Raw genomic sequence first — 26,844 nt, forward strand, 5'->3', positions numbered from 1 at the left:
AAGTTGAACTGTGTGTACATTCTGACTTGACCACATACAGAATTACTGAAAATACTCCAGATAATCGAAATACTCCAAATACGCTCAGATGTAGGACCTTCTGTACTCTCCACCCACTGTACACTCTGTTCTAAAGAAGATGCCTTGCCCTTCATAGGTCATGTTGCTCTAACACTACCTGTTTCTATTTTTTGAAGTTCAGCTTGTAATATATGTCACAGTTCCTTCTAACTCGCTCCCATTTTCCCATGACATGTCCTGTTCCATGTGTCACCTTTAAGATGCTTCTGAACAAAAACCTCTGTACCTAGCTGGTTTGGGTTCTTGCCTTGCCATCCCAACATGCACCTGACCAGATATCTTAAATCATCTATTTTAACTAGGTCTTCTCTGTTGTACCTTTTTTTAAAAGATTTTATTTATTTATTTGAGAGAGAGAGAGCGAGCACAGGGGCAGACTCCCCACAGATCAGGGAGCCAGACTCAGGACTTGATCCCAGGACCTTGGGACCATGACCTGAGCCAAAGGCAGATGCTTAACTGACTGAGCCATTTAGGTGCCCCTATTCTGTTGTACCTTAAAGAAAATGTTAAGATACCAATTTCCTTTGCAGAAATATCTGTTCATGTCTTCTGTCCAATCAAGAAATAGGCAGAAGTGATATCTCATTGAGGTTTTGATTTGTATTTCCCTGATGCCAAGTGATGTGGAGCACTTTTTCATGTGTCTGTTGGCCATCTGGATGATATATTAGTGTTTATAAATCGTCTCTTAAATAATCTCTTATTTTTCTACTGTTACATGATGTCATATCTTTGGTACTGAGTTTTTCTGGGTTCTTGTCTGTTACTACCTATCGTAACAATAGGAATGATGTTGATTGATAAAATAATGAAATAAAATAGGAGTTTATTGGGGCACCTGGGTGGCTCAGTTGGCTAAGCATCTGCCTCGAGCTCAGGTCATGATCCCAGGGTCCTGGAATCAAGCCCACATCTGGCTCCCTGCTCAGCAGGAAGTGTCATTCTCCCTCTCCTCCCTACTGGTGCTCTCTGTTGTTATCTTTGTCTCTGTCTCTCTCTCTCTCAAATAAATAAATAAAATCTTTTTAAAAAGTTGGTGTTGTTTCCTGATAATGAAATTACGAGGGATTTTCATTTAGACTACTTTCCTTTATTTTCTGTATTTTCTTTTGTTTTAATTATCTTTATTAACATGTAATGTATTATTTGCCCCAGAGGTACAGGTCTGTGAATCATCAGTCTTACACACTTCACAGCACTCACCATAGCACATACCCTCCCCAATGTCCATAATGCAACCACCCTCTCCATACCCCCTATTTTCTATATTTTCTAAAATGAATTTGAGCTGTCAGAAAAAAATGAATGCTATACATATTAAAGTAATACTTTGATAAAAGAGCACAGCATAGACAATTACTGTATTTTTTTAGATTTTTATTTATTTATTTGACAAAGAGAAAGAGAGCGAGAGAGGGAACACAAGCAGGGAGAGTGGGAGAGAGAGATGCAGCATTCCCACTGAGCAGGGAGCCCAACATTGGCCATTCTGAGCACACTGGCATCATAACCTGAGCCAAAGGCAGACACTTAATGACTGAGCTCCCCAGGTGCCCCTACTTACTATATTTTAAAATAAATGATACAGTTTACAGTCAGTGTCCATCTAATGATCTCATTCAGCCATTGTATACACACTAATCACTGCATTCATTTGGAATTGTACGCAGTATCAGAAGACAGGAATTAAACTTAAGCTACCAGTAAAAGAGGCCAATCGGAATAAGCAAAGTGTAGATTTAAAAAAAAAATATCTAGGGCATGCATTTATTACCAGGCTTTCAAGAAATCTCATCTGAACAGTTATGATGATAGTTACACTTTGAAATATGCTGTACTTCAAATTATTTTTCACTCAACTTTAATTATTTTTATTCCCTTTGCAGCAAGAGGAGATGATCAATATCTAAAAATAAACTGTCACAAATAGCTTTTTTCCCCTTCTTAACACAAAGGGGTGGTACTATGAAGTAAGTGGAAAATGCCTCTTGATATTGGCTACCTATATTTAAATTGGTGCTAACATTAGAGGAGAAAGAGACTATAAATTTCTTTAACAAGCTCTGTTTGGAGGAATTGATTTAATCTACTATATTTGTTTTAATTATTTATAGTTGTGATGAGTTTAGATAATTATATTTAAAGTCTTTTTAAAAGAACCCTCCCTCAACACTTTCCTTTCCACATAAGGTTGGTTGTAATAACACATTTGAACAAAAGGAGAAGCTAGTTTTAAAATCGTAAATGGAAAGAATTCTCAGAGAACCGAAGCTTCATTTAGAGCACTGTCAGAAACAGAATCAGGAAAATGAGACAGGTACCATGCACTTACTTACTTATTTATTTGAGAGAGAAAGAGAGTGGGTGAGAGAAAGAGAGAGGCCAAGTGCAAGTCACAAGGGTACGGGAGGCAGAGAGACTCCCCACTGAGCAGTCCCCAAGGCACAGGACTCAATCCCAGGACCCCAGGATCATGACCTGAGCCAAAGGCAGATTCTTAACTGACTGAGCCACCCAGGTGCCCCAGCACCCATTTACTTCTTGTCAGTATTGAAATAATTTCTATGATGCCTGCCCTAACAGGTAGCAGCTCGATCGAATATTATTCTACTGTGCCATTTTTATATTTTCCACTTCAGACACAAAAATGATTAGATTGTCACTAGTTAAGAAATGGACACAAAATATCAGTTTGTAAGTGAAGTTTTGGTGGAATTCAGAATACTTGAAGCAAAGGACCAGTGGTAGAGATCGTGAATATTGGGAGACTTGAGGCTTAGCCCTATTGCTCTAGGACAAACCGTGTGCATTTGCTTGTGCCATTTATAAACAGAAGTAATTCTGTTGTGAGAATCCAATTAGACTAAAAATGGTTCACAAATGTGAAGTAAAGTAAAAAACAAAAGGAAAGTAATATTTATAGAATGGGTGAGAAATAGAGACTTGATAAAAGGAATTAGAACAACAACTTTGTTTTAAATAGTGAATATACAGATTTTTTTTTCTGCATTTGGTGTTCGTTTTCTTTAGCTGCATCTAAAGTGAAATCTGATTACATGCTGAGAGAAAAATTTCAACAGGTTGTGAAACACTGTAGATCAGATTTTGAAATGTTGTATACCAGGTTCTGGTAATTTACTTTTACCTGAAATGTCTCCTCTAAATTGTGTATATTAAAATGTCTTTCTGTTTTCTTATGGGCTTGCTAATTTTTCAAACTTTTTAGATTCATTTTCTCAGTCCTTGGATATCACTGGCTTTTTGAATAGTGTTTGAAACATTACTTTAGATTACCATTCCCAGATGAAAGTTGGGTAAAAAATAGAAAAATCAGTAGTCTTTCACATGAGATTATTTAAATTAACTTGTGAATGCAAATGCAAATTAAAAGGAAATTCTAGAAACTTTTCTTAAAAGGTCCTATTTTAAGTGTGTAATTGTTACCTACTTGCTCAGTCAACGCTTTCCTTCTCCATCCTTCAAAATTTAAAGAAATAGCGTGTACTGTTCAAAAAAATCTTAACTGAATCATCATCAAGAACTGAAATTTCATTTAGATGTTGAGTTCTTATGATCTTTTCTTGCATTCATTCCATTGATGTTTTATGCCATCAATATAAAGGTTTATATATAGTACATCTTATAGTATGGTTTTTTTCTATATCTTTAAAAATCACAGAAGTAATATACACTTTATGGAAAAATTTGAAGTTTTGAAAAGAAAAAAAAATTGCTTATAACCCTTCTACTCAAAGAAAATTCTTGTCATCATTTTGCTTATTTTATTTCATATTTAGTTTTATGCCATTTTTTTTATTTACCACATCGTTCATATTAGGACTTATTAAAAATTCCAGTGTAATTAATATACAGTGTTACATTATTTTCAGATGTACAATATAATAATCCAACAATTCTATATGTTACTCAGTGTTCATCATGCTAACTATACTCTTACTCCCCATCACCTATTTTACCCATTCCCCCCAAATATCTCCCCCTGTTAACCACCAGTTTGTTCTCTGTTTAAGAGTCTGTTTGTATCCTTTTTTGTGTGTTCATTTTGTTTTCTTAAATTCCATGTATCAGTGAAATAATATGGTATTTGTCTTTCTCTGACTTATTTCACTTAGCATTATACCCTCTAGATTTATCCATGTTGTTGCAAATGGCAAGATTTCAGCCATATTTATGGCTAAGTAATATTGCATTGTATGTGTGTTTATCCATTCATCTATCGATAGACCATTGGTCTGCTTCTGTATTTTGGCTATTGTAAACAATGCTGAAATAAACATAGGGTTACATATATCTTTTTGAATTAGCTTTTTTGTATTCTTTGAGACCTTGTTTTTTAAAAAAAAGTTTATAAAGTGACAATATTCATTAATCTTTTAAAATACAGTAAACTGTAAAAAATATTTACAGACATCCCAACCTAAGCACCAGAAAAAGCTGTGCTATTACTTTGAGCTTTCCTACAATAAATATCTGTATTTAAATTGTGAGTATGACTTTTTTACAATTCATTTGTTCCATTTTATTCTACACTTACTCATCAGATGTATTTTATTTCTTTTATTTTCTAAACTTGTTATTTTTATTATTTTTAAAATTGAAGTATAACTGACATAAAATATATTAGTTTCAAGTATACAACATAGTGATTTGGTATTTCTATACGTGATGAATTTCACAATAAGTGTAGTTGCTGTCTGTCACCATTCAAAGTTATTACAGTATTACTGACTATATTTCCTATGCTGTAAATTATATCCCCATGAATTACCTTTTTTTTTAATAACTGCAAGTTTGTACCTCTTAATCCCCTTTACTTATTTTGCTTGTCTTCCTGACTTTGCCCTCTGGTAACCAGCAGTTTGTTTCTTCTATGAGTCTGTTTCTGTTTTTTGTTTTGTTTTGTTTGTTTGTTTGTTTGCTTGCTTGCTTTTTTAGATTCCACATGTAAGAGAAATCATACAGGATTTGTCTTTCTCTCCCTGACTTATTTCACTTAGCATAATGCCCCCTAGGTCAATGCATCTTGTTGCACATGACAAGCGTTCATTCTTTTTTATGGCTGAGTAGTACTCCATTGTATATATATACAACATCTTTATCTACTCCTCTGGGGATAGACACTTAGTTTGCTTCCTTATCTTAGCTATTGTAAATAATGTGGCAATGAACATGTATCTCTTTGAATTGGTATTACCATTTTCTTTGGATAAATACCCAGAAGTGGAATTGCTAGGTCATATGGTAATTCTTTTAGTAATTTTTTGAGGAACCTCCAGTATTTTCCATAGTGGTGACACCAATTTACATTCCCACCAAAAGTGTAGGAGTGTTCCCTTTTCTTCCTATCCTTACCAACACTTGTTACTTTTTGTCTTCTTGATAATAGCCAATCTGACCGGTGTTATTTTATTTTTCAATCTTTAGTCAAGAAAATGGAAAAAATATTCTTTTTTTTTTAAGATTTTATTTATTTATTTGACAGAGAGAGATCACAAGCAGGCAGAGAGGGAGGCAGAGAGAGAGAGAGGGAAGCAGGCTCCCCGCTGAGCAGAGAGCCCAATGCAGGGCTCCATCCCAGGACCCTGGAATCATGACCTGAGCCGAAGGCAGAGGCATTAACCCACTGAGCCACCCAGGCGCCCCAGAAAAAATATTCTTCAAAAATCAATATTGAAAGTGTTTATTTCTGATGGACAACTCGGTCTAGATTATATATGTTTTCTAATCTCTTTTCTTACCTTTACACTATTTTAAATACAAATCAGTGAAAGTAAATTGTTTACAAAATATTTTCTAAATATGCATTTTAAAATAAAAATATAAATGAACATATTGAGTGTATTACCCTTTTTAAAATGTATTCCTACCTGAATCTAATCTATTTTAAGCCAGTTGTTATTTACTCAAGATAAATACTTAAGAGAAAAGAAGAGCTTTTTTAGGACTTATTGAATTGGTATTTGTGGTTTAAATTCTTAGAACATGTATTTGTGAATACTAAAAAACATAAAAATAAAGATTGCATAATTTTGTAAAAATAAATAGCCTAGAAGTGATTTTTAAAATTTCATTAAAGATTGGGGTGCCTGGGTGGCTCAGTTGGTTAAGCATCTACCTTCGGCTCAGATCGTGATCCCGGGGTCCAGGGATCGAGCCCCACAATGGGCTCCCTGCTCATCGGGAGCCCACTTCTCCCTCTCTTCCTCACTCGTGCTCTCTCTCATTATCTCCCTATAAAATCTTTAAAAATAATAAATAAATTTCATTAAAAATTTATGGAAGGAAATTTGGCCTATAAATTTTCTGACAATAGTTATTATATTTTGCTTCATTATACCTTATCTGTATGAACAGTACCTGCTTTACCTTCTTGATTGACATTTTTATTTTATTTTTTAAATTTTATTTCATTTTATTTTATTTACTTACTTATTTTTTTTAAGAAGAACACTCACCCAGTGTGGAGCCCAACACGAGTCTTGAACTCATAATGCTGAGATCAAGACCTGGGCTGAGATCAAGAGTTGGACACTTAACCAACCAAGCCACCCAGGCACCCCTTGGTTGACATTTTATATCATTTAGTCTTCTATTTTGTGGCACAATAGTGTAGTGAGCTTTGATATAAAGTATAGCTGAGTTCATTATCTTAGCTCTGTTTTTTGATACCGTGTATGAACTTTAACAAATCGTTTCACATTTCTGATACATTTTGTTTTATTTGTAAAAATGGGTCATATCTCGTTGGATTATGGTAGGGTTGTTGTGAGTAATGGAAATTGATCTAGCCCATAATCTGGCATTCAGTGGGAGCTTAATAAATGACCATTTTAATTATCTTATATAGCAAAAAAGCCCTTGGAAACTGAACTCAGGTAGTTTTTACTCTGTAAAAATTAGAAGGAGTGATGTTCTGATAACTTTCAGTATTGCGTACCAGTGAAGAAAGACCTATTTCTAGAATGAGTACTTTTTTAAAAAGGACTTTGATTTAATTTAGGATGCTCTTTAGATTTTAATGCAAACTGATGACTGTGCTTCATATTTTGGAAGATTTTTGATGTAATACAGGAGCGAATTTTGGTCACCTGTGAACTTGCCATCCCATCCACATATTCACAATACCTAGAATTGAAAATGGAGAACTCAAAATATATAAAAGTACAATGCCTGTGTATAATACTCAGTCCTACATAATGTGTGTTGTAAAAGGAATATTAAGATTCAAGTAGTAAATCTATGTGAAGTTTTAAAGGGATATAAATTATACTGGGGTAGGCATGGTATATATTATACGGTTCATGTAGTCAGTATTAAAACCTATAAAAGCCCAGCCAGGATAGCCTCTCATTCATCTCAGACACAACTTTAAATACTATTTTTGCTATATTAGGGTTAGTGTTTAAACCTTCCCGAATCAGACATTCTAGGTGACCTGAAAATTAGACTGGGGCTCTTGAGATTGAAACTGGGGCATTTCAGACAGAAAACCAGGACAAGTTTTATATGTAAATTTTAAACAATGTGGATTGTATTACTTAGCATACTTGTTGATGGAAACATTAAAGGTGATTCTGGTTTCTTTACTTTGTATTTAAACAAACAGTATATTTAGTTCAATGTAATTATACTTAATCCTTTGTTTTCTTCAGCTGTTTTACTTGATCATGAAGTAGCAAAACCAGTATTTTTTTTAAGATTTTATTTATTTATTTATTTGACAGAGATCACAAGTAGGCAGAGAGGCAGGCAGAGAGAGAGGAGGAAACAGGCTCCCCGCTGACACAAGGCTCAATCCCAGGACCCTGGTATCATGACCTGAGCCGAAGGCAGAGGCTTTAACCCACTGAGCCTCCCAGGCACCCTGCAAAACCAGTATTTTTAAAAATACTTCTCTATATAGTCCTTATATAGTGAATCAGAAGTTAGATCTAAAACTATTAGGCATAATACCCAGATAACTTGATGACTTTTATTCTAAAGACAAATGTAAAACTAAAAATATATAGAATTTGCAAAACTGAGATTATATTATATTTGTATGCCTGTATCTTTTTAAAAGGCCTAGAATACAGTTTTATAACTGACATAAATATAAACACACACAAAGAAATCCTCATTCTTGATATAAAATATTTATTGGTAGCTATAAATTTTCTGAAAGCTCAGGATGAAAAGGTAAATAAGCGTGATAAGATTACTGCATGCTAAGACTTTAGGAAAGCACTATTTAGAACACTGGGACATAATCACAATATCCTTCCAGCTTTCTGACACTGGCCTGACTTATGAAAAAAACTTAAAAATTTTTATATATTATATGAAAATGAATGCTGAAATTGTTTTCATAGCTTTATTTTTTTTGAAAACCTAGACTATATTTATTATATATGAGCATCCTGCTGAACACTTTTAAAGATGTAGACAGTATCACCATCAGCAATAACAGAAGAACTGGAGGTATGGTGTACTATACTTGCCCAATTCTTTTACATGGCAAGTGGCAGGATAATATTTCTCAGACTTCTGTTTTCTTCCATGCATTATATTTTAAAATTTATATAATACTTTATATATATGCAAGAGAATGCGTGTCATATATATGTTATGAGGCATAACAATCAATCAAATACTCGTGAATGCGTCATCTAATAAGTAGAACATTACCAGTATTGTTTTAGTTACATTTGTGCTCCTCCCCTATCTCATTACCCCCACCTCTTCTCAGGGTGTTTATTGGTTTTTTCCCCCCTTAAAATAATTTTTTTAAGATTTTATTCATGTATTTATTTTAGACAGAGAGAGAGGGAGGGAGAGAGAGTAAGTGTACAGGGGTGGGAGAGGAGCTAAGGGAGAGGGACAAGCAGGCACCGGATTGAGCGTGAACCCAGAGCAGGGCTCAGTCTCCCAACCCAGAGGTCATGACCTTAGCTGAATTCAAGAGTTGGAGGCTTAACCAACTGCACCACGAGCCACCCCTCTTTAAAATAGTTTTATATATTTTTCTTAAACATACCATTTAGTTATGGTTGTCTTTGAGCTTTGTAAAAAATGGTATCACTGTGCATATTACTTGTTTCACTTGATTTGTGTTTCTGAATTCATTCATGTTTTGTCCATTTATGTAGTTCATTCACTTAATATAATACTTAATTGTGTATCTACTCCATATTTATTCACTTTGCTGAACATGGACATTTGGATACGTGCCTACTTTTAAATATATTACATGGAAGAGTAATTGGACATGCACAACTTTATAATTGTACTACATCCTGTTCTGAAAGTTTTATTGCTTATTTACGTAATGTACTTTCATTGTCTTCCTACTCTCTGAATTACAATATGTTTGCCATGCTGTCTTATGATGTATTTCATCTTTTAAGAGGCTATTAAAATTTTCTCACAAAGACCCTAACAAGATAGAACTTCTACCATTGTTGCTATGTTATGTGCATGGAAGCAGATATAGAAAGATGGATTATGGGTGCCTGGGTGGCTGAGTGGGTTAAAGCCTCTGCCTTCAGCTCAGGTCATGATCCCAGGGGCCTGGGATGGAGTCCCGCTTCCGGCTCTTTGCTCAGCAGGGAGCCTGCTTCCCTCTCTATCTCTCTCTCTGCCTGCCTCTCTGCTTACTTGTGATCTCTGTCTGCCAAATAAATAAATAAAGATCTTAAAAAAAAAAAGATGGGTTACATGATTCTTATCCCTACAGGTGATAAAATAAACTTCAGGAGAGAGTCCCTGATATGTTACCATTTGTCTTATACCATGATGATTCTTTTTAAAGATAAAATCAAAAGTAATACCAGTCCATTTAAGAAAAGATTTGCTGTGAGAGACTTGGTGAAAGCAGGTATCTGCCTCATGCATTTCTGTGTCTCTGGTGCCTGGCAAACAAATGTTTGTTGAAAGAATGAAAGGACTCATTTCCCCTTAAGATTCCCCCCAAAAAAGGACTACAGATTATAGGTTTAGCTGCTATAACTCACTGTGATGCTGATGAAGACCTAAAGAGAATTAAGCCTGAAAAGAAAAAAAAAAAACAATTCTTTTCAAAGTCGATGAAATCCAGGTCTATTGTCATTATTACAAATACACAATTAGTCCTTAAAATTTTAAGGCTGCTTCTTCCTATGCTTTCTCCTACTAACCCTTGCAACTTCAGGAAGATGAGTGGGGGAGGCAGGAAACAGTGGTGTGATAGTACCAGTGTCCTCCATGAAACAGGTAATGAGCTAGTGAATTGGGGAAGGGAGAGAAGATAAGAGGAAAGAAGAGGGGAGGGAAGGAGAGGTTCCTGTGGAGAGGACCAGAGACTAGGAGGAGAGGGCTAGTTTTGGAGTTAGAAAATGTTACCATTACTGTCCAGTCTGCTCAGCCTTCCCAAATAAATCCATGTGTGCATTTCTGGTATCATTTGGAATGCTTTTGTAGCTTTAAAATTCCAGTCTTGATTTGATACCAAATTTGGAAACCTGAGCTATAAAGGAATATAGAATATAATGTTGAGACTGTGTAGTGCCAGAGTAGGAGTTATGAAAGTACCTAAGCAGGAAAAAAGAAAAGGTTCGATTACGTACTTTTATTTGTCCTGGTTCTGTAACTATTTCACGTATCTTGCTACAGTTTAAGTGCCATCCCCAACGGCATTTTAAAATGTCTTTTAAAATGTCTACAGTTGTGCTATTCAGCAGTTACTAATAATATTACTGTTAATTTCCATTTTAATGTTTCACTGTCTTCCACAGGCCTCCTTACCCTACAAAATATCTCGCTAGGCTTTCTGTTTCTTCACATTTAAACTGTCTACAGAAATATTTTCCTGCTTTCTCTCCCAACTGAACTGACTTTTAGAATTGAAGTATACTGCTCTGGGCTCTTCTGTCCATTTTTGTAACCCTCCCTCAAACCCTATCTAGATGAACCCTATTCCTTATGACATTTAAAAATTATTGGAAGAACAAAATGTCTATACAAAGTTTGATGGTCAGGGAATAATAACACGGCTATTTTGAGGTTGGCCAAGTGCTTTTACAACATGTTATCAGAATCAGATTTTTTTCCTCACAATAACCCAGTGAAGCAGGTAGACCAGATGTCATTATCTCAGTTTTATAAGTGAGTAAATGGAATTTCAGAGAGGGAAAATGACACAATAAGTGACATGGCCAGGACTTAGATCCATGCTTTGACATTGTTTGTAATACTTTCTGCTCATTTCTCCTCATGTTTGGCTTTTCCTTAGAATGAGGCAAGGAGCTTTTTAAAAGCCCTGATATCTGTGCTCCATGAGACTTATTAAATTAGACTCTTTATGGTCAGGCTTGGCATGAGTAGTTTTTAAATGATGCCTCCATTGATTCTAACCTGAAGCCAAAGTTGATAACCACTGTGCTCATAATTAACTGATTTAGAATGAGAGGAGTATGAGGTGAGAAGAAAATGGATGGGTTCAAGAATAGTGTTTTCTCAAAGCCTCGTTCATGGTCTATAATTCACCTGGGGAAGCTTGTTAAGAGGCAAGTTCCCCAAACTCTACCATAGGTTGAATGACTGAGAACTGTGGATCAGTAGGTTCAACTATTTATAGGTGATATCAACCCAGAGGTGACACATTTATAGAGGAGGCTAGTTAAGCATGTTCTTTAAGACATCAAACATAAGATATTAATGAAAATGGTCATTGTGCATTTATAATAAGGGAGAAATCAATGTTAGAAACTAATATGCTGGGAACTTAATAAAATAAGAAGAAATAATAACATTTTCAGCATGTTATGGATCCTTATGTCCTACAGAGATTATCATTAAATCATTACAAATTTTCATGCTTATAAAAGATTAAAGCATACCAAAAAAATATAGGGAGCTACTAGTTACAGGCACCAATTTTCTAAGACATTCGTCTTTACTGACAAAGTAGTTTTTAATAACCCAGATCCCTCGGGTTGGGTCGGAATGACAACCAACATCACACAGGTAATTCAGATGAAATTAGGCCCTAACACAAGTGAAATAATGGACTGAGATTATACTTGATATTGGCATGTTTGAAGAACTGGTCAGAATTAAGTAATTAGGACAAGTGAGCATAGATAAGACTAATAAAATGAGACAAAAATGATATACAAACACAAGATGGTGAAAGACTAGATTTTAATGAAGTTAAGAGTGTAATCTGAGGCTGACTGCAAATTGCATTGTGTAAGGAAAGACATAGCATTTCTGAAAAGTAGTACATTTCTTGAAATGAAGTCTAGCATGTAAAATTTATAAAATGGGGGCTCTTGTCTGGCTCAAGTCGGTAGAGCATGTGACTCTTGATCTCAGGGTTGTAAGTTCAAGCCCCCCATTGAGTGTAGAGCTTACATTAAAAAAAATAATGGAATAGTTATTGCATTAAACTCTGCATTGGTTAGGTCTTCATTTTCATATGTGTTCTAGCTTTAACCCTTCTATCTGGTGGAAGATTGTATCAGTCGAGTTAAGCTAGATTATGCTGCAGTAATAAACAACCCAGAAATATTTGTGCTTTTAATATCACTCCTGTCCAGTGCTCATGCTTCATATCCAGCCTGGATTACTATAGCTCTACTCCATATCCTCCTCACTTCAAATCCCAGAGTAGCCTCTTTTTGAACATTGCTGGTCATCACAGCAGAGAGGTAAGAGCATGTTTCTGCAAATGGGGCAAGCACATCTGCCCACATTTCATTGGACAAAGTAAGTCATACAGCAATGACTGACTTCAGTAGCTACAGGAAGTTTAATATTTTCTTTAAAAGAAGGGAACGTATATTTAGAAAGCATAATACAAGTCTGGTATAGCAAAGAATATATAAAGAATTCCAGTATAGCATTATACCAGAATTTTAAGGACAATAATATTGTTTATTTGAACATAAGGAAAGCATAAAATTAAATTATGTGGAAAATTTTGAAATATCCAAAAAATATGTTGGTAAAAGTTGAGTTCAAAGAATTTCTTCTCTCTTCTCAATGATGTGTTCTTATGCATTGGTATCTCTTAGTATCTTAACTAATCTACTAAGAAACTATCTTAGTATCTTAACTAATCTACTGCAATACTGGTGATAGGTTTTGTGGGAAGGGGAAGACCTCTTGAAGTTTTTCAAAGCATAAAATTCTGTCTTATAATCACTCAGTGTTACTAGTAGGAAACCCTAAATGGATACTGATTATTTATGATAATGATTTCTGAGGGTGTACAAAATGTATGCCTAGATGTAGGCTGCTATTGTTACTTGGACAATTTAGTATTTATCAGGATTTAAGTATATTATTATCATTAATGATCTAAAAATATTTATTGAGTGCCTGGGTATCAATGTTACCTTTTCAGATATACATATTGAAAAGAAATGCTTCCATTTTGTCTAAGAAAATGCAATCTAAAGAGATAAAATGGATAAATATATATGGACTAAAGAATTTTTAAGACTAATACTTGGAATTTGTTTCAAATATACCATAATTTGCATTTATTTTTCAGGCAGCCAGAACTGATGAAGTAATGTTTAATTTATATTTTCATTTATGAGGGGTCATAGTATTTATCTTTGCTTGAGCTCCTTAGTTGAATTTGTCACAAGGGAAAAATTGTCTTTCATCACTTAGACTCTATAGATATTCTTTCCCTTATGATATATTAGATGGTCATTGCAGTAAGTAACATGAACATTTGGAAGCTAGAGAGACTTTTTGTTACAAAGAAATGTTAACTTTATTGTACAAATATAAAATTCTTGATGTCTTTTACATAATATGAATCTTCACGCATGCAGAGAAAGCCCAATTATTTTTGTTGTAAATATCTGCTGAGATCATGCAGATTAAAGTTTAAAACTAAGCTCATCTTTAAAATTATTTTAAAACTGAAACTCAGTCTATTTTGGTACAAAATTAGAGTGTAAAGAAACTAAATGTACTGTGTTAGTTTGGCAATTAGAAATTTTATTTTTTTAAAAATGGCTTTAAAATTTCATTTATGTACCTAATCTCTAAAGCCAATGTGAAATGTTTATTATAGAATGTGAAAATAGAGAATCAATGGAATAAAATACTCATAGATGATAAATTGAGACTATACTTATAGAGTGAAAAGAGAACCTCAAGAATTTAAGACACAATTGAGTTCGTTCTTTGAAAATACTGACCATCTAATGGGAGAGAGTAAGATTAACAGATAACCTGTGGAAACATAAAATATAGGACATAGGCCTTTCAAAAATGTTTAGGTCTTGGGATGCCTGGGTGGCTCAGTTGTTGAGTGTCTGCCTTTGGCTCAGGTCATGATCCCAGGGTCCTGGGATCGAGCCCCACATCCGGCTCCCTGCTCAGCAGGGAGCCTGCTTCTCCCTCTTCCACTCCTCCTGCTGGTGTTCCCTCTCTCGCCGTTCAAATAAATAAATAAAATCTTTTAAAAAATATTTAGGTCTTGACTCAAGACATGCAGAATAAACAAACTTAGCTCATGATGGGGATTAGCTCACTGCTTCTTCAGGTTGTCAAAATAAAGCTATTAAAGTTATAGGGATCACAGTCACCCTAATGAGTTTTCTGGTCATTAATACCTTAACTTGACATTTTTCCTTTTTATCCCTTTTGACACTCAATCTTGATTAGCCTGAGTAGTTTTTAGATTTATTACAGAGCCATTAAGATGCTGAAAAAACAATCAGCCATACTTCTCTGCCTGCATTTCCAAGTCTTTATATGCTAGATTAGTTTCCATATGCATTCAACTACTGAGACAGTAGTCTTCCGTTGTGAAGACTGGAATGATTAAAGCCAGACTGGAGTGACACCTGGGTATCTGGGTCAGTTACACATCTGACTTTTGAATTCTGTTCAGGTTGTGATCTCAGAGTCTTGAGATCAAGGCCCATGTTGAGTTCCATGCTCAGTGGAAAATCTGTTTCTCTCCTTCTCCTTCTCTCTCTGCCCCTCACCCAGTTCGTGCTCTCTCTCTCTCTCTCTCAAATAAATAAATTAATCTTAAAAAAATACTAAATCCAAATGTGCTTTCATTTTAGATGGCCTCTGAGGGAGTGGGGGAGAAAGTAGACAGAATTTTGAAGAGCAATATGATGCAAGGTGCAGATGAAAATGGCTGTGTTCCCTGATGGAAAGACTACAGATGACCACTAAGGTCATGCCCACTCACATTCTCCTCCCATCCCTTGTTTATTGCTCTTTGTATGTTACAACTCAATACCTTATTTAACCCAATGAAAAATCTTAGCTATTTCTTTTCAAAATGGGTCATTTGAAAATTTCAAGAGGGGCACCTGGGTGGCTCAGTCAGTTAAGCATCTAACTCTTGGTTTCAGCTCAGGTTATGATCTCAAAGTCCTGAGATCAAGACCCACTTCAGGTGAGCTCTGCCATCAGCACAGAGTTGCTTCAGAATCTCTCTCCCAGGCGCCTGGGTGGCTCAGTGGGTTAAGCCTCTGCCTTTGGCTCAGGTCATGGTCTCAGGGTCCTGGGATCGAGCCCCACATAGGGGCTCTCTGCTCAGTGGGGAGCCTGCTTCCTCCTCTCTCTGCCTCCCTCTCTGCCTACTTGTGATCTCTCTCTGTCAAATAAATAAATAAAAACTTTTAAAAAAAAGAATCTCTCTCTCTCTCCTTCTCCCCCCATTGTTCATGTGCTCTCTCTTTCTAAAATAGATAAATAAATAATATCTTTAAAAAAAAAGTTTAGGTTCTTTTTTTTTACATTGTATTTTTTTATTGTGTTATGTTAGTCACCATAAAATACATCATTAGTTTTTGATACAGTGCTCGAAGATTCATACCATTCTTCATGAATTCTCTTCTCATTCCCAAAACAATAGCAAGAAGACTGCTCCAACAAGTTTTTGGTCATCAAGCTAGCCAAAATGGTGAAAGGGTTGCCAAGGAGGAACTTGCGCAGCGATTGGTTATACCTTTGCCTCTCTTGTTTGCCAAGGATATTTATAGATCTGAAATTTAACAGTAACATTTTGATAACACATTCAAGAAGACTGATGACTGTCTATTCACTATGGACATTCTTTTCACTCAGGGCACTCAGTCAGCTTTTGCTCTTTCAATGCATCCAAATTTTGTTTGGACTTTTATCTTCCATCCATTGCAAAGCCTTTACCCCTGGCACTGCTTTCTCTGTGCCCACAAAGCTAGGTGATGACTACTTCGAATTCCTTTTAATAGCTCTCTTCTGTGTATCATCCTACAGAAAGAATTGCTTTCATTGTACTATGCTGCTACTGTAGATGTCACAATAGACTGGAATCAGCTCTTGTGGGAGAAAAAAAAAAGTGAAGCATCTGGTCAATAACTGGAAACTAAACTCTTTCATGTCTTTCTTTTCAGCTGCTGCTTTATTGTTATTTGTTTGAAAATCTTGTTAAGTGGCTTCCCATTTCATAACTGTTGGAAGGACCATAGTATATTTCTCTAGACCTGACCTTCTGGCTAGCATGGTGACCACTAGCTGCATGTGGCAACTGAAATATAAATTTAAATTAATTAAAACTAAGTAAAATTATGAATCCAGTTCCTTCTTTGCACATTTTAATTGCTCAGGAGCCACATATGTCTAAAAATTACTAAATTTGGGGGTGCCTCTGTGGCTCAATGTGTTAAGCCTGTGTCTCCGGCTTAGGTCATGATCTCAGGGTCCTGGGATCGAGCTCCGCATTGGGCTCTCTGTTCGGCGGGCAGCCTGCTTCCCCATCTCTCTCTGCCTGCCTCTCTGCCTACTTGTGATCTCTCTCTGTCTGTCAAGTAAATAAACAAAATGTTTTAAAAAAATAAAAACTACTGAATTTCAAGCAGCACAGACATAGAACATAATTATGATAATCCTCTTATCACTATAAGTTTTAACAAGTATGTTTCTGTAGTACAACTTTCTACCCCTTACTCCTGGCCACACAACTAAGCCTTCCTTCCTAGACAATGTAAGCATTCCCAGACAATGTAAGCATTGTCTGAGCTTCTGTCCTCTGCTATCTTCTCACTATACATTTTCTTTTTTAATGAATTTATTGTTGTTTTCTTGGGCCTTTAACTGTCACTTCAGTGTAAATACTCACAGGTCTGGCTTTATTTTACATCCAGTTCAGTTTACTCAGTTGCTTGCTGGACAGCTTTGTATAAAATATCCTATCTTTCAGCCACCTCTAATTTCACATGCCCCAAATATAATTATTTTATTCTCCCCAGAGTCTCTCCTAACATTTCTACTCAGCCATCCATCCATTTGCTCAGGTTTGAACCCTGGAGTAATATTTAACTTTCTTCTCCCCATCATCCTCTGTGCCTGATGAATCAGTCACCCAATTCTTATTCTTGGCTACATGTATGTCAGCCACCTCTCCTCAACTTGCTTTCCATCATCATAAACTCAGTTCAAGATTGGATTACATATTACATTTTCTATTGAAAGAGCATACCAACTGATCTTGCTACCTCCAGTTTTCTTCCATTCCAAATCCACAATTTCTTCTCCATTGTTTTCATAAACATATATTTGACCACATACTTCCGATGTTCAGACATCTCTGAGCACTTCCTTGAATCTGAGTAAAGTACACACTCCTCCATCCTCCCCAGAGATGAAATGTCTACTTGGTATATCTAGAAAGATACACAGCTTTACACAGATTCATTATCTGAAAAATGACCTGTAAATGACTCTTGTAACTAAGGGAAAGTTAAAAAAAATGAGAAAAGGACCAAGAAGAAATGGCTATTAGAGTTGTTAGCTGGATCACAGAGTTTGGACTCCTCTCCTCCTCCCCTTGCCCACAGCACACACGCTCACCATTTTAATGTTGCTGTTTAACACCAGCCATGGCACTATGTAAGCTACCCTGACTTTAATCCCTTCCAAAATAAAGTCACAAGAAATTATCAATTGACCAATTAAAGTGCTATCCTGGTTGAACAGGGCTTCAAAATAGATTGTCACGAAAAATAAAAATTGTATTCCCTTCAAAACAAAATTTCTCCAGCCTAGCGTTGGTAGCTCTCTACAGTATGACCTCATGTTATTTTCTAGACTTTCTTTCCTGTTGCATTCATTCCACATATCTTATGCTCTAGTCTGGTGTGCTTACTTCTCATCATGCCTTCGTTCATTATGTTTGCATAAGCTGAAATGTTTGTTCCCTGTGAACCCCCAATTTCCAGATTCAAAAGCTATTTAAGGTCAGTAAAGTGCCTCCTCCAGAAAGTCATTCCAGATTAACAAGTTAGGATTTATCTCTTTTTTATGAGATCTTCTGTGAGCATTTGTCATGTACCTTATATTATTATTTGATCAATTTCTCCACTAAAGAATGATGGCCAAGGGCCAAGTTTAATTTATCTTTGATTACCTGATAGTGCCTGACATTGAATTGCACTTACAAGTTGCCCCAGGAACCATTTTTGGTGAAAGGAATTGTGACTTGGGTAAATGAATGAGTGAATGAATAAAATAAACACTAACTCATATGAATTAATCACTTAAGCATTGGAGACATTTTGGTACCTTGACAATTGGATATGTGAAATACTTGGTATGAAGGTGTCATTATTAAAGGTTTGCATAGATGGATTATTTAAATATTACATATAAGCAAAACAGTATTTTTTAGGGGCACCTGGGTGGCTCAGTCAGTTAAGCATCCGACTCAATTTTGGCTCAGGTCCTGATCTCAGGGTCATGAGAGAGAGCCCTGTCTGAGGCTCTGAGCCTGGAGCCTGCTTGATATTCTCTCTCCCTCTTCCTCTGCCCTTCCCCTTTGTATGCGGGTATGCTGTCTTTCAAAAAAAAAAAAAACAATAGTTTTATATTATATGTACATGTATACTATAATATACCAAAAAAAGATATGAAAACTTAGAGCATTCATAGTTCCAAAGTTCCAAGAAATATAATTGTATGAAGCATTAGAAACATAGACTATTTTTCTTCACTTTCTTTATGTATTCAATGTTAATGAGCTATTCCTATGACTATGATACACAGTTGATGAGAGATAATTACTTTTACTGAACATCATGACCCCAGGATGCTTAAGATGTGTTGACAAAGTAGGGAACATCAGTGAGAGCTCTCATAGGATAGAAGGGTTTCTATGTGTGTAGCTCCATATGGCAGTTGCATCACTGTTTCACAAGAACAATAACTGATTATGATCCTGTGTGGGCATATAACTCATCTGTGGAGGATGGTTTCTGTGCATACTTAGCCTTCTCAAAAAGAAAAAATTGATCAAAACTAAAGAAACACTCATTATCTTTATGAATATTGTCTTGTTAGGAATTTGATACGTTTAAATGTGCATCACATAGTTGGTAGAAGCATTATATGGAAAAGAATAAAGAAGAAATTGCAAGTGTCATTTTCCATGCACAGTAAGAGACAGATCATGAGCTACTGAAGAGAATTCCTAGGAGTATATAGCAGCATAGCTCTAAATCCACTTTTAAAAATCTAAATTTAATCCTAACCTAAAAATAAGTAGAACGTCAGAGGTGTACCTTTTCTTAGCATGAATAGGTCCTTTAAAATGTGGATTTCTCCATATTTGGTGCTATTTTCCTTTTAAAACTTGGGATATGATTTTTGGGGGGAAAATATTTGGCCCTAAGTTTTAATAAAACCCACACTTGAGAAGCCAATATTTTAAATTTATGTCTTGATGGAAATAAAATAACTTATTAATAAAATGAATCCCCTAAGGTACCTACGGCTATTTAAATATTCAGCATAATAAAATGAACTCCTTAACATGATAGCTTAAGTAAATAGAACAGAGTCATTTAGTTTCTGTTCTTCTCCCTAACATAAAGTAGCAGGTTAATACATAATTTTTTGTGTTGTTTTGCTCTGTTTGGTTTTTATTATGCTGTGTCCCAACCTTTGCAAAAGGCTTTGGCTTTCAATAATGAACAGGCCCATGCAGCTGAAGGAAGGTAGAGATAGATACAAGTAGAAGCAGTTATTCAAAGTGATGAGCAGTTGAAGAAAGAAATAAGTTTACTGGGTGGAAAAAAAGGAAAAGTCAATCAATAAATTGGGGAGAGTGTGAAACAAAAGCAGATAGTTCCGCGGAGTTGAGAACTGTTTTGACTGCGCCAGCAGATACTATTTTCAAATCAGTTTATGGTCTTTCAGGTTCTATATATTTGGTCATTTTTGGTTTGATTTGTTTTGGTGTTCTTCTGTCACATCTTATCCTATAATATAGATTGTCTTTCAAAATACCATCTTCATCAAAATCATGATGGGGCCCCCACTCCAGGTCTACCCTGACCATTTATCTGGGGCTGAACCCAGAAATCTGCATTTTAACCCACTTTGCAAGTGATTCTTACATGTATACAGAGCTAAAATCTGAAAATTATTGCAGTAGTTTAGAAGTGTTTGAGGGTAGTTGGATTGCTTTTGCAGTAGCGCTGCCTTTATTTTCTTTACCTAAAAACCCACTTTTTCCAAGACTCAATTAAAAATCACCTTTCCTGGGGCGCCTGGGTGGCTCAGTAGGTTAAGCCTCTGCCTTCGGCTCAGGTCATGATCCCAGGGTCCTGGGATCGAGCCCCTCATCGGGCTCTCTGCTCAGCGGGAAGCCTGCTTCCTCCTCTCTGCCTGCCTCTCTGCCTACTTGTAATCTCTGTCAAATAAATAAATAAAATCTTTTAAAAAAAAGTCACCTTTCCTGATTTTTTAAAGGCAGAGTTAGTTGTTTCCTCCTCTGCTCCCCCAGCCCTATGACCCTGCCTTTATTATAGTAATTGCATGTGTCCCAAATGTGTTAGTGCAAATTTAAGCTTTAATAAAGCCACATATGTGAATATGCTACAAACATAATATAAACATCCTTTCAAAATTTAATTATTCCAATATATTTTATAGTCATTTGGTTTTGTTTGTTTCAGTAGTAAGTTTTTAATTTTGATATTTGTGATAGTTTTTTAGACTGGTGGAAAACCTTGTCCACTTCAGTCACCTGATGTATCTCTTCTAGATTTTGTCTTCGTTGGCCATGTCAGAATTGTCAAGTATGCATCAGTACTTCATTCTTTGAATAATCTTAAAGCTCAGATTATAGATATAATCCTTCAGGTCACTGAGAAGCAGGAGCTGATGAATGTGTTTACAAAGTTTGAAATTTGACTTGAACAAGTATATAGCACAATTCAGTGGGCACTTTGCATTTTAATGAGAAATATATCAGTATTATAAAATTTTAAATAATTGGCCTTTCACATACTGATTTCTATATTTTGTGGCCTTCATGCTTGTGAAGTTATTGAAACTTAAACTTTATGAAAACTTTGGCATTCTACATATTTTAACTTATTTGTGTGAATGCCTATCTCCCTAACCTGTGCTTTTTCTAAGTCAGGGGCCATGTTTAATATATGCAGTATTATACAACTGTTACTGAATATTTTTGGATGTATCTGGTATATATAAAATTAATCATCAACTGTATTAATATGTATTATAATTAGTATGTAATTTACTGTTTCCATCCGTTGTAACTATTATTTTTTTTAGTTTCCTAAATTGTTCCATCTTTGGCCAGTAAGAGTCAGTTAATGTTGACTTCCGAATCCTGCTGAATCCTTCCGAATCAAACCTTATAGAGTTTAATAGCTTCTTCTTATCTGTGTCACAGTACAATCCAAGCTCATCTTTTACATTTCCTACCCCAGACTTGGAATCCACCATTTTCCTAGAAGGCCCAGGCAATGATATTTGAAAATCACTAACTGAGGAATTTATTCATTATTCAGTTAATTGTGTCTTTTCAGTGGGCGACCCTAAGCAATACATACATGTACCCTAAGCAATACATACATGTACCCTAAGCAATACATACATGTACATACATACATGTACCACATGATACATCAAGAGACTCTAGGTTCTACTTACCTTCTTGTATATGTATCTACTTTGTCTCATGCTAAAATTACTTAGGATGCCAAAACTGATAGAATGATAGTAGTATCGCATAACTGTTCAGTTGCTTCATCCTATAAAACACAGTAGTTTCAGCAAAACAGTGAAGATTGAAAACACTACTACCAACAAACAATATGATTACTGACAATAGTATAAGATTTTATTTACCAGTTCTTTTTGTTATGTTACACTAGGGATGTGCAAGTAAAGTATGATATTTTGAGGAACTTGAAATAGTTATTCTCTGTGTGATTATTGTATCACTCGCAGGATATCCATTTAGATCATATTTGCTTTTTTCCTTGAGGAGAATCCCTTTGAAGTTTGAACATATAATCATATTCTCTGATTCGGGGAAGGTAGGTAAATAATCAAACTTGCATCCATTATAGCTGAAGCAAGTTGTACAGGCGGCTTGGGGAAACTGGGCAACTTTCCAACTTTTCCCAAATCATCTCTTACCAGTGTAATTGTGTTTGAAATTAATTCTGTAAAATTGGACTCTTCCAAATTCAGATGTAAGTACAGTGTACTTTCCCAGTATAAATACTTTATCTATACCTTGTCTCCCCTGTACACATAATTCATACTTAATTTATAGAGACACGAATATGGCTAAATTCGTAACCGACTTCTTCGTCAGCACAGAAGCCCTTCAGTATGGCAAGGCCCAGTCCTTAAGTTTTTCTATTAATTTGAGAAATAAATCACCTAAATTTAACTCTAAAACTTTTGCCGCTGATAAGAATATGTAATATTTTTGACAAGTTATTTTGGTGAAATGGCATTATCAAAAACTATGTTCAACAAGATCCATTTTTAAAAAAATTAAATTCGGGGAAAAAATGAAATGGGCTATCATTCCTTAAAATATACAGTACTGTGAAACATGGTTATTCTTTCAAAATTAGATGGTCAAATAGTAATTACTTAACTTCATATTTTGAAGTAAAGGTAATTAGTTTAAATTTTTAAAATAAAGACATAGAACAACAATAATTCATGGTTAAAATGTATTTATCACTTATTGTATGCCATATACTGTGCTAAGCTATTTATCCATTTTCTCATTTATTCCTCACAATACCCTTATTGGTTTACTACTAATATCATTCCCATTTTATAAATTTCTCAAGAAAAATGAGACATAGAAACAAAGTTTCTAAGCAAAGATCACTTTGCTGTATTTCTGCTCATTATAAATCTAGCAACTGCAGGTAAAAAGACAATGGTGATTTTTAAAAATAATTATAATTTCAAAGATTCTAATTTAAGTAAAAAACTATGAACTTGATATTTATTAGTAGTGTGTATCAATTTTAAATGCATAGTGTAAAGGATATTTGATAACCTACAACAGTTGAAAATATAAAAGCATTTTTGAAACTAAGACTATTAAAATAAATATGTTTTTCCTAATGTTCTAATCTATAAAAAAATTCGTATTTGAAATATTGGGAATACTGCAACAAAAAGTATCACACAAAAATTTAGACAGAGAATGTTACAATATTTTTTAATATTTGATTTTATTTCTGTTTAATGTAATCTCTATGTGTGTAAAATTAGAAAATATAGTTTAACAAAAATAAGAATATCTCTGTAACTGACCATCAGAACTAACTACTATGAATATTTTAATATATGGCATTCTGGATTTTTTTTTATTCTTATTGCTGTTTTTGCTTGAATTGTCAAGACTTTTTCAAATTGTAGTAAATTTCCTAAGAAAGTATTTTAAAAGGCATGTCTGATTTTTTTAAACTAATGAATACATTTCTTTTTTTTGAAGGACTGTACTGTGTATGAAACAGAGAATAAAATTCTTCATGTGGTAAGTATGTTTGGATTTATTTTCATCTTCATTAGAAAATATTTCTTTAACTAGTAATTAAATAAAATGGTATAGCCTGTGAAAATGAGCTCTGCTTGTCTCATAGGAAAAGTACAAAAGAATATAAAAAGTATAAAAGAACAGGTTAAATTAGTTACAACCATTCTTTTGTATCCTAATAGGAAAATATGATAAAATGTGTTACAAATTTTAAGATTGTAGTATGTAGCAAGGTTGGAATATAATGAAAAACCTTAAAAAAGAAAATTTGAAATCAGAAATTTTTTGTGACAAAAAAAGAGAAAAGTATTTGGTTGTGGAATGGGGTAAACAACCTGTCATTTGGATGAAATACTTAATAGAATAATCAATCTGCCTTTGATAAGATTCTATACTCAGCAAAGAACCTTCCAAATTTTAATTTGGTAATATTTATGTAATCAATTAATGACTTTGCAGATATTTTATTTTATTACTAGAAATGGAATGTGAGTACATTACACTTTATAGGAAGGTATTTCCTTTCTTGTTAATGAACAGTTTGCTACTTTTCTTTATAAATCTATAATTTGGCTGATGCTCATATCAGTCCTGATAACTTCTTCACCTCTGTTAGAAGTAAGTAATAACATAAGTAACACTGAAGAAGTTTAGAAGTGAATGCAATTTATTACTTTGGCAATTTCACATTCCAGCTAGTGAGAATTTAAAGATCCTATCTGATGATGATTGAGACTGTGGGTGGCATTAACCAATCAGTTCAGCTTGGAAAGCACTTGTATTTCCTTCTTTTTTTAGAGTTCTCCTATTCTTTTATTTTTTATTAACATTTTTAAAGTTTTTATTTAAATTCCATTTAGTTACCGTGCAGTGTGATACTAGTTCCAGGTGTACAATATAGTGATTCAGCGCTCCCTGGTGCTCATCACAAGTGCCCTCCTTAATCACTATCACCTGTTTCACCCACCCTTCCACCCACCTCCCCTCTGGTAACCACCACATTGCTCTCTGTAGTTAAGAATCTGCCTCTCTCTTCCCCCCACCCTCTGCTTGTTTGTTCAGTTTCTTAAATTCCACATATGGTGAAATCATGTGGTATTTGTCTATTTCCACTTCTCCCTTCCTGGCCTTTTAATGTGCTAGCTTTCAGTAGAAGGTTATATACTTGTGTGTTACTTCTCACAGTAAGACTCTTTTCAAAAAATAATAAAATAATATTGAGTTATTCCAACCACTTGGCATATGATGCTGGAATACTTTCTTTAAAACAAAATATTTAAAAAGTCTCTTTCCAAATTTTCTGTAGGGTAAAGGAAATCACATTAAGTCTAAAGTACTATCTTAACCCTAATTCTAACATTTTGTATATCCATGACCTTAGTCAAGTGTTTGAACTTTCTTTGAGATTTTTTAAGGTAAATTTTAACAATTAAAAAAATGTATTGCTATAATTGACACATAACATTATATTAGCTTCAGGTATATGACATAATGATTTGATATTTGTAGGAGACTTTGTTCTTAATATCTAAAATGAGAATATTAGGGGCACCTGGGTGGCTCAGTGGATTAAATCCTCTGCCTTCAGCTCAGGTCATGATCCCAGGGGCTTGGGATCGAGCCCCGCATCAGGCTCTCTGCTCGGCAGGGAGCCTGCTTCCTCCTCTCTCTCTCTCTGCCTGCTTCTCTGCCTACTTGTGATCTCTGTCTGTCAAATAAGTAAATTTTAAAAAATCTAAAAAAAGATAATAAAATAAAATGAGAATATTAGTATCTGCTAAGTACAATCATATGTAATCTCATGACCTTCTTTCCAGTATTTATGTTTCTATTTTCCCTTTTTCTTTTTTATGTGCACCACAAAATAAAAACCTGAGTTTTCATATAATTTGTTTAGAATCAAGTTGTGACTGAATTTGAATGTTCTCTTTGTTACTATAATAGTTGAGTCAGAGTACTCATATAAATGAGTAGAGACTACAGTAGCTTGAGATGTGCACTAGAACATCATCTGTCTCAGCCCAAACCCAATCCCTATATCTTTATTTTGCCTGGAGGGTAGGGAAGGCAATTATGAAGAGGAAGGAGAACTTCTCACTTATGAAAACCTTCTATATCCTAGGAGTTCCATAGACAATATAAGCATCAGAGTACTCTTCAGCACCTGGACAAATTGACATAACTCAGAAGTTATGAGGTGTGTCTTTTCTTGAGACAGATTTTTATTTAAGGATGAGTAAAGAAAAAGAATGGGAAAGAGAAGAAGTATCTTCTCATATATCAGAAGAAAATCCTTTCCCATGCAATAAGTTTATTAAAAACATCTATTTAATGATCTCAGTAAGAATCAGAAGAACATTGTTTGCATTAAAACAGAATACCATATTGTAAAGAAGACAAAACCACGATAGGCTGAGCGCAAAATGAACTTTAAAAAAAAAACGGTCTTTAAAAATAAGAACACGGAAACAGAAATTAAACCATGGTGATAGCTATAAAAAACATGCTGGTTATTCCAGAAAATTGAAACAATGAGACAAAAAATAAACTTTATTGACTCTCAGATTTTTAGTAAATTAATAAAAAGACAAAACATGAGAGAAGATAATGGCCATAGAAGATAGGTTATGGTTAATGCACTCTCAACTAATTATTAGTTTCTAAAGAAGAAAACAATAGAAAGTAAGGATATAATAGAAAAATTTAGGAATAGAAACTGGGAAAATTGAATTTTTCAACAAAGTCAGAAAATGAGTTGGAAAGATAACAGCTTCAAGATATTTTCTGGTAACATTTTACAGTTTTATGGCAAGAAGCAACTCTGTTCATTTAACCACGGGAAGAGACACATGAGAGGTTTTGACTTCAAAGAAACAAATTATATTGTATTTGGATGTGTACTATAAAACCATAACCGCCAGAAGACA

The 26,844-nt window shown here is 34.7% G+C and overlaps 1 protein-coding gene across 5 annotated transcripts in view; it reads left to right on the plus strand.

Annotated features, from left to right (window-relative positions):
- CNKSR2 (connector enhancer of kinase suppressor of Ras 2) overlaps window positions 1–26,844 on the plus strand; it is a 279,802-nt gene that overhangs the window by 93,393 nt on the left and 159,565 nt on the right. For all 5 annotated transcript variants that reach the window (XM_032840743.1, XM_032840740.1, XM_032840741.1 and 2 more), the window contains exon 5: window positions 23,876–23,917. In XM_032840743.1, coding sequence (XP_032696634.1) covers window positions 23,876–23,917 — 42 coding nt within the window. The remainder of the gene's footprint in view (window positions 1–23,875; window positions 23,918–26,844) is intronic.

This window comes from Lontra canadensis, unplaced genomic scaffold (genome assembly GCF_010015895.1).
Source record: "Lontra canadensis isolate GAN:19392208 unplaced genomic scaffold, GSC_riverotter_1.0 scaffold116, whole genome shotgun sequence".
NCBI lineage: Eukaryota > Metazoa > Chordata > Mammalia > Carnivora > Mustelidae > Lontra > Lontra canadensis.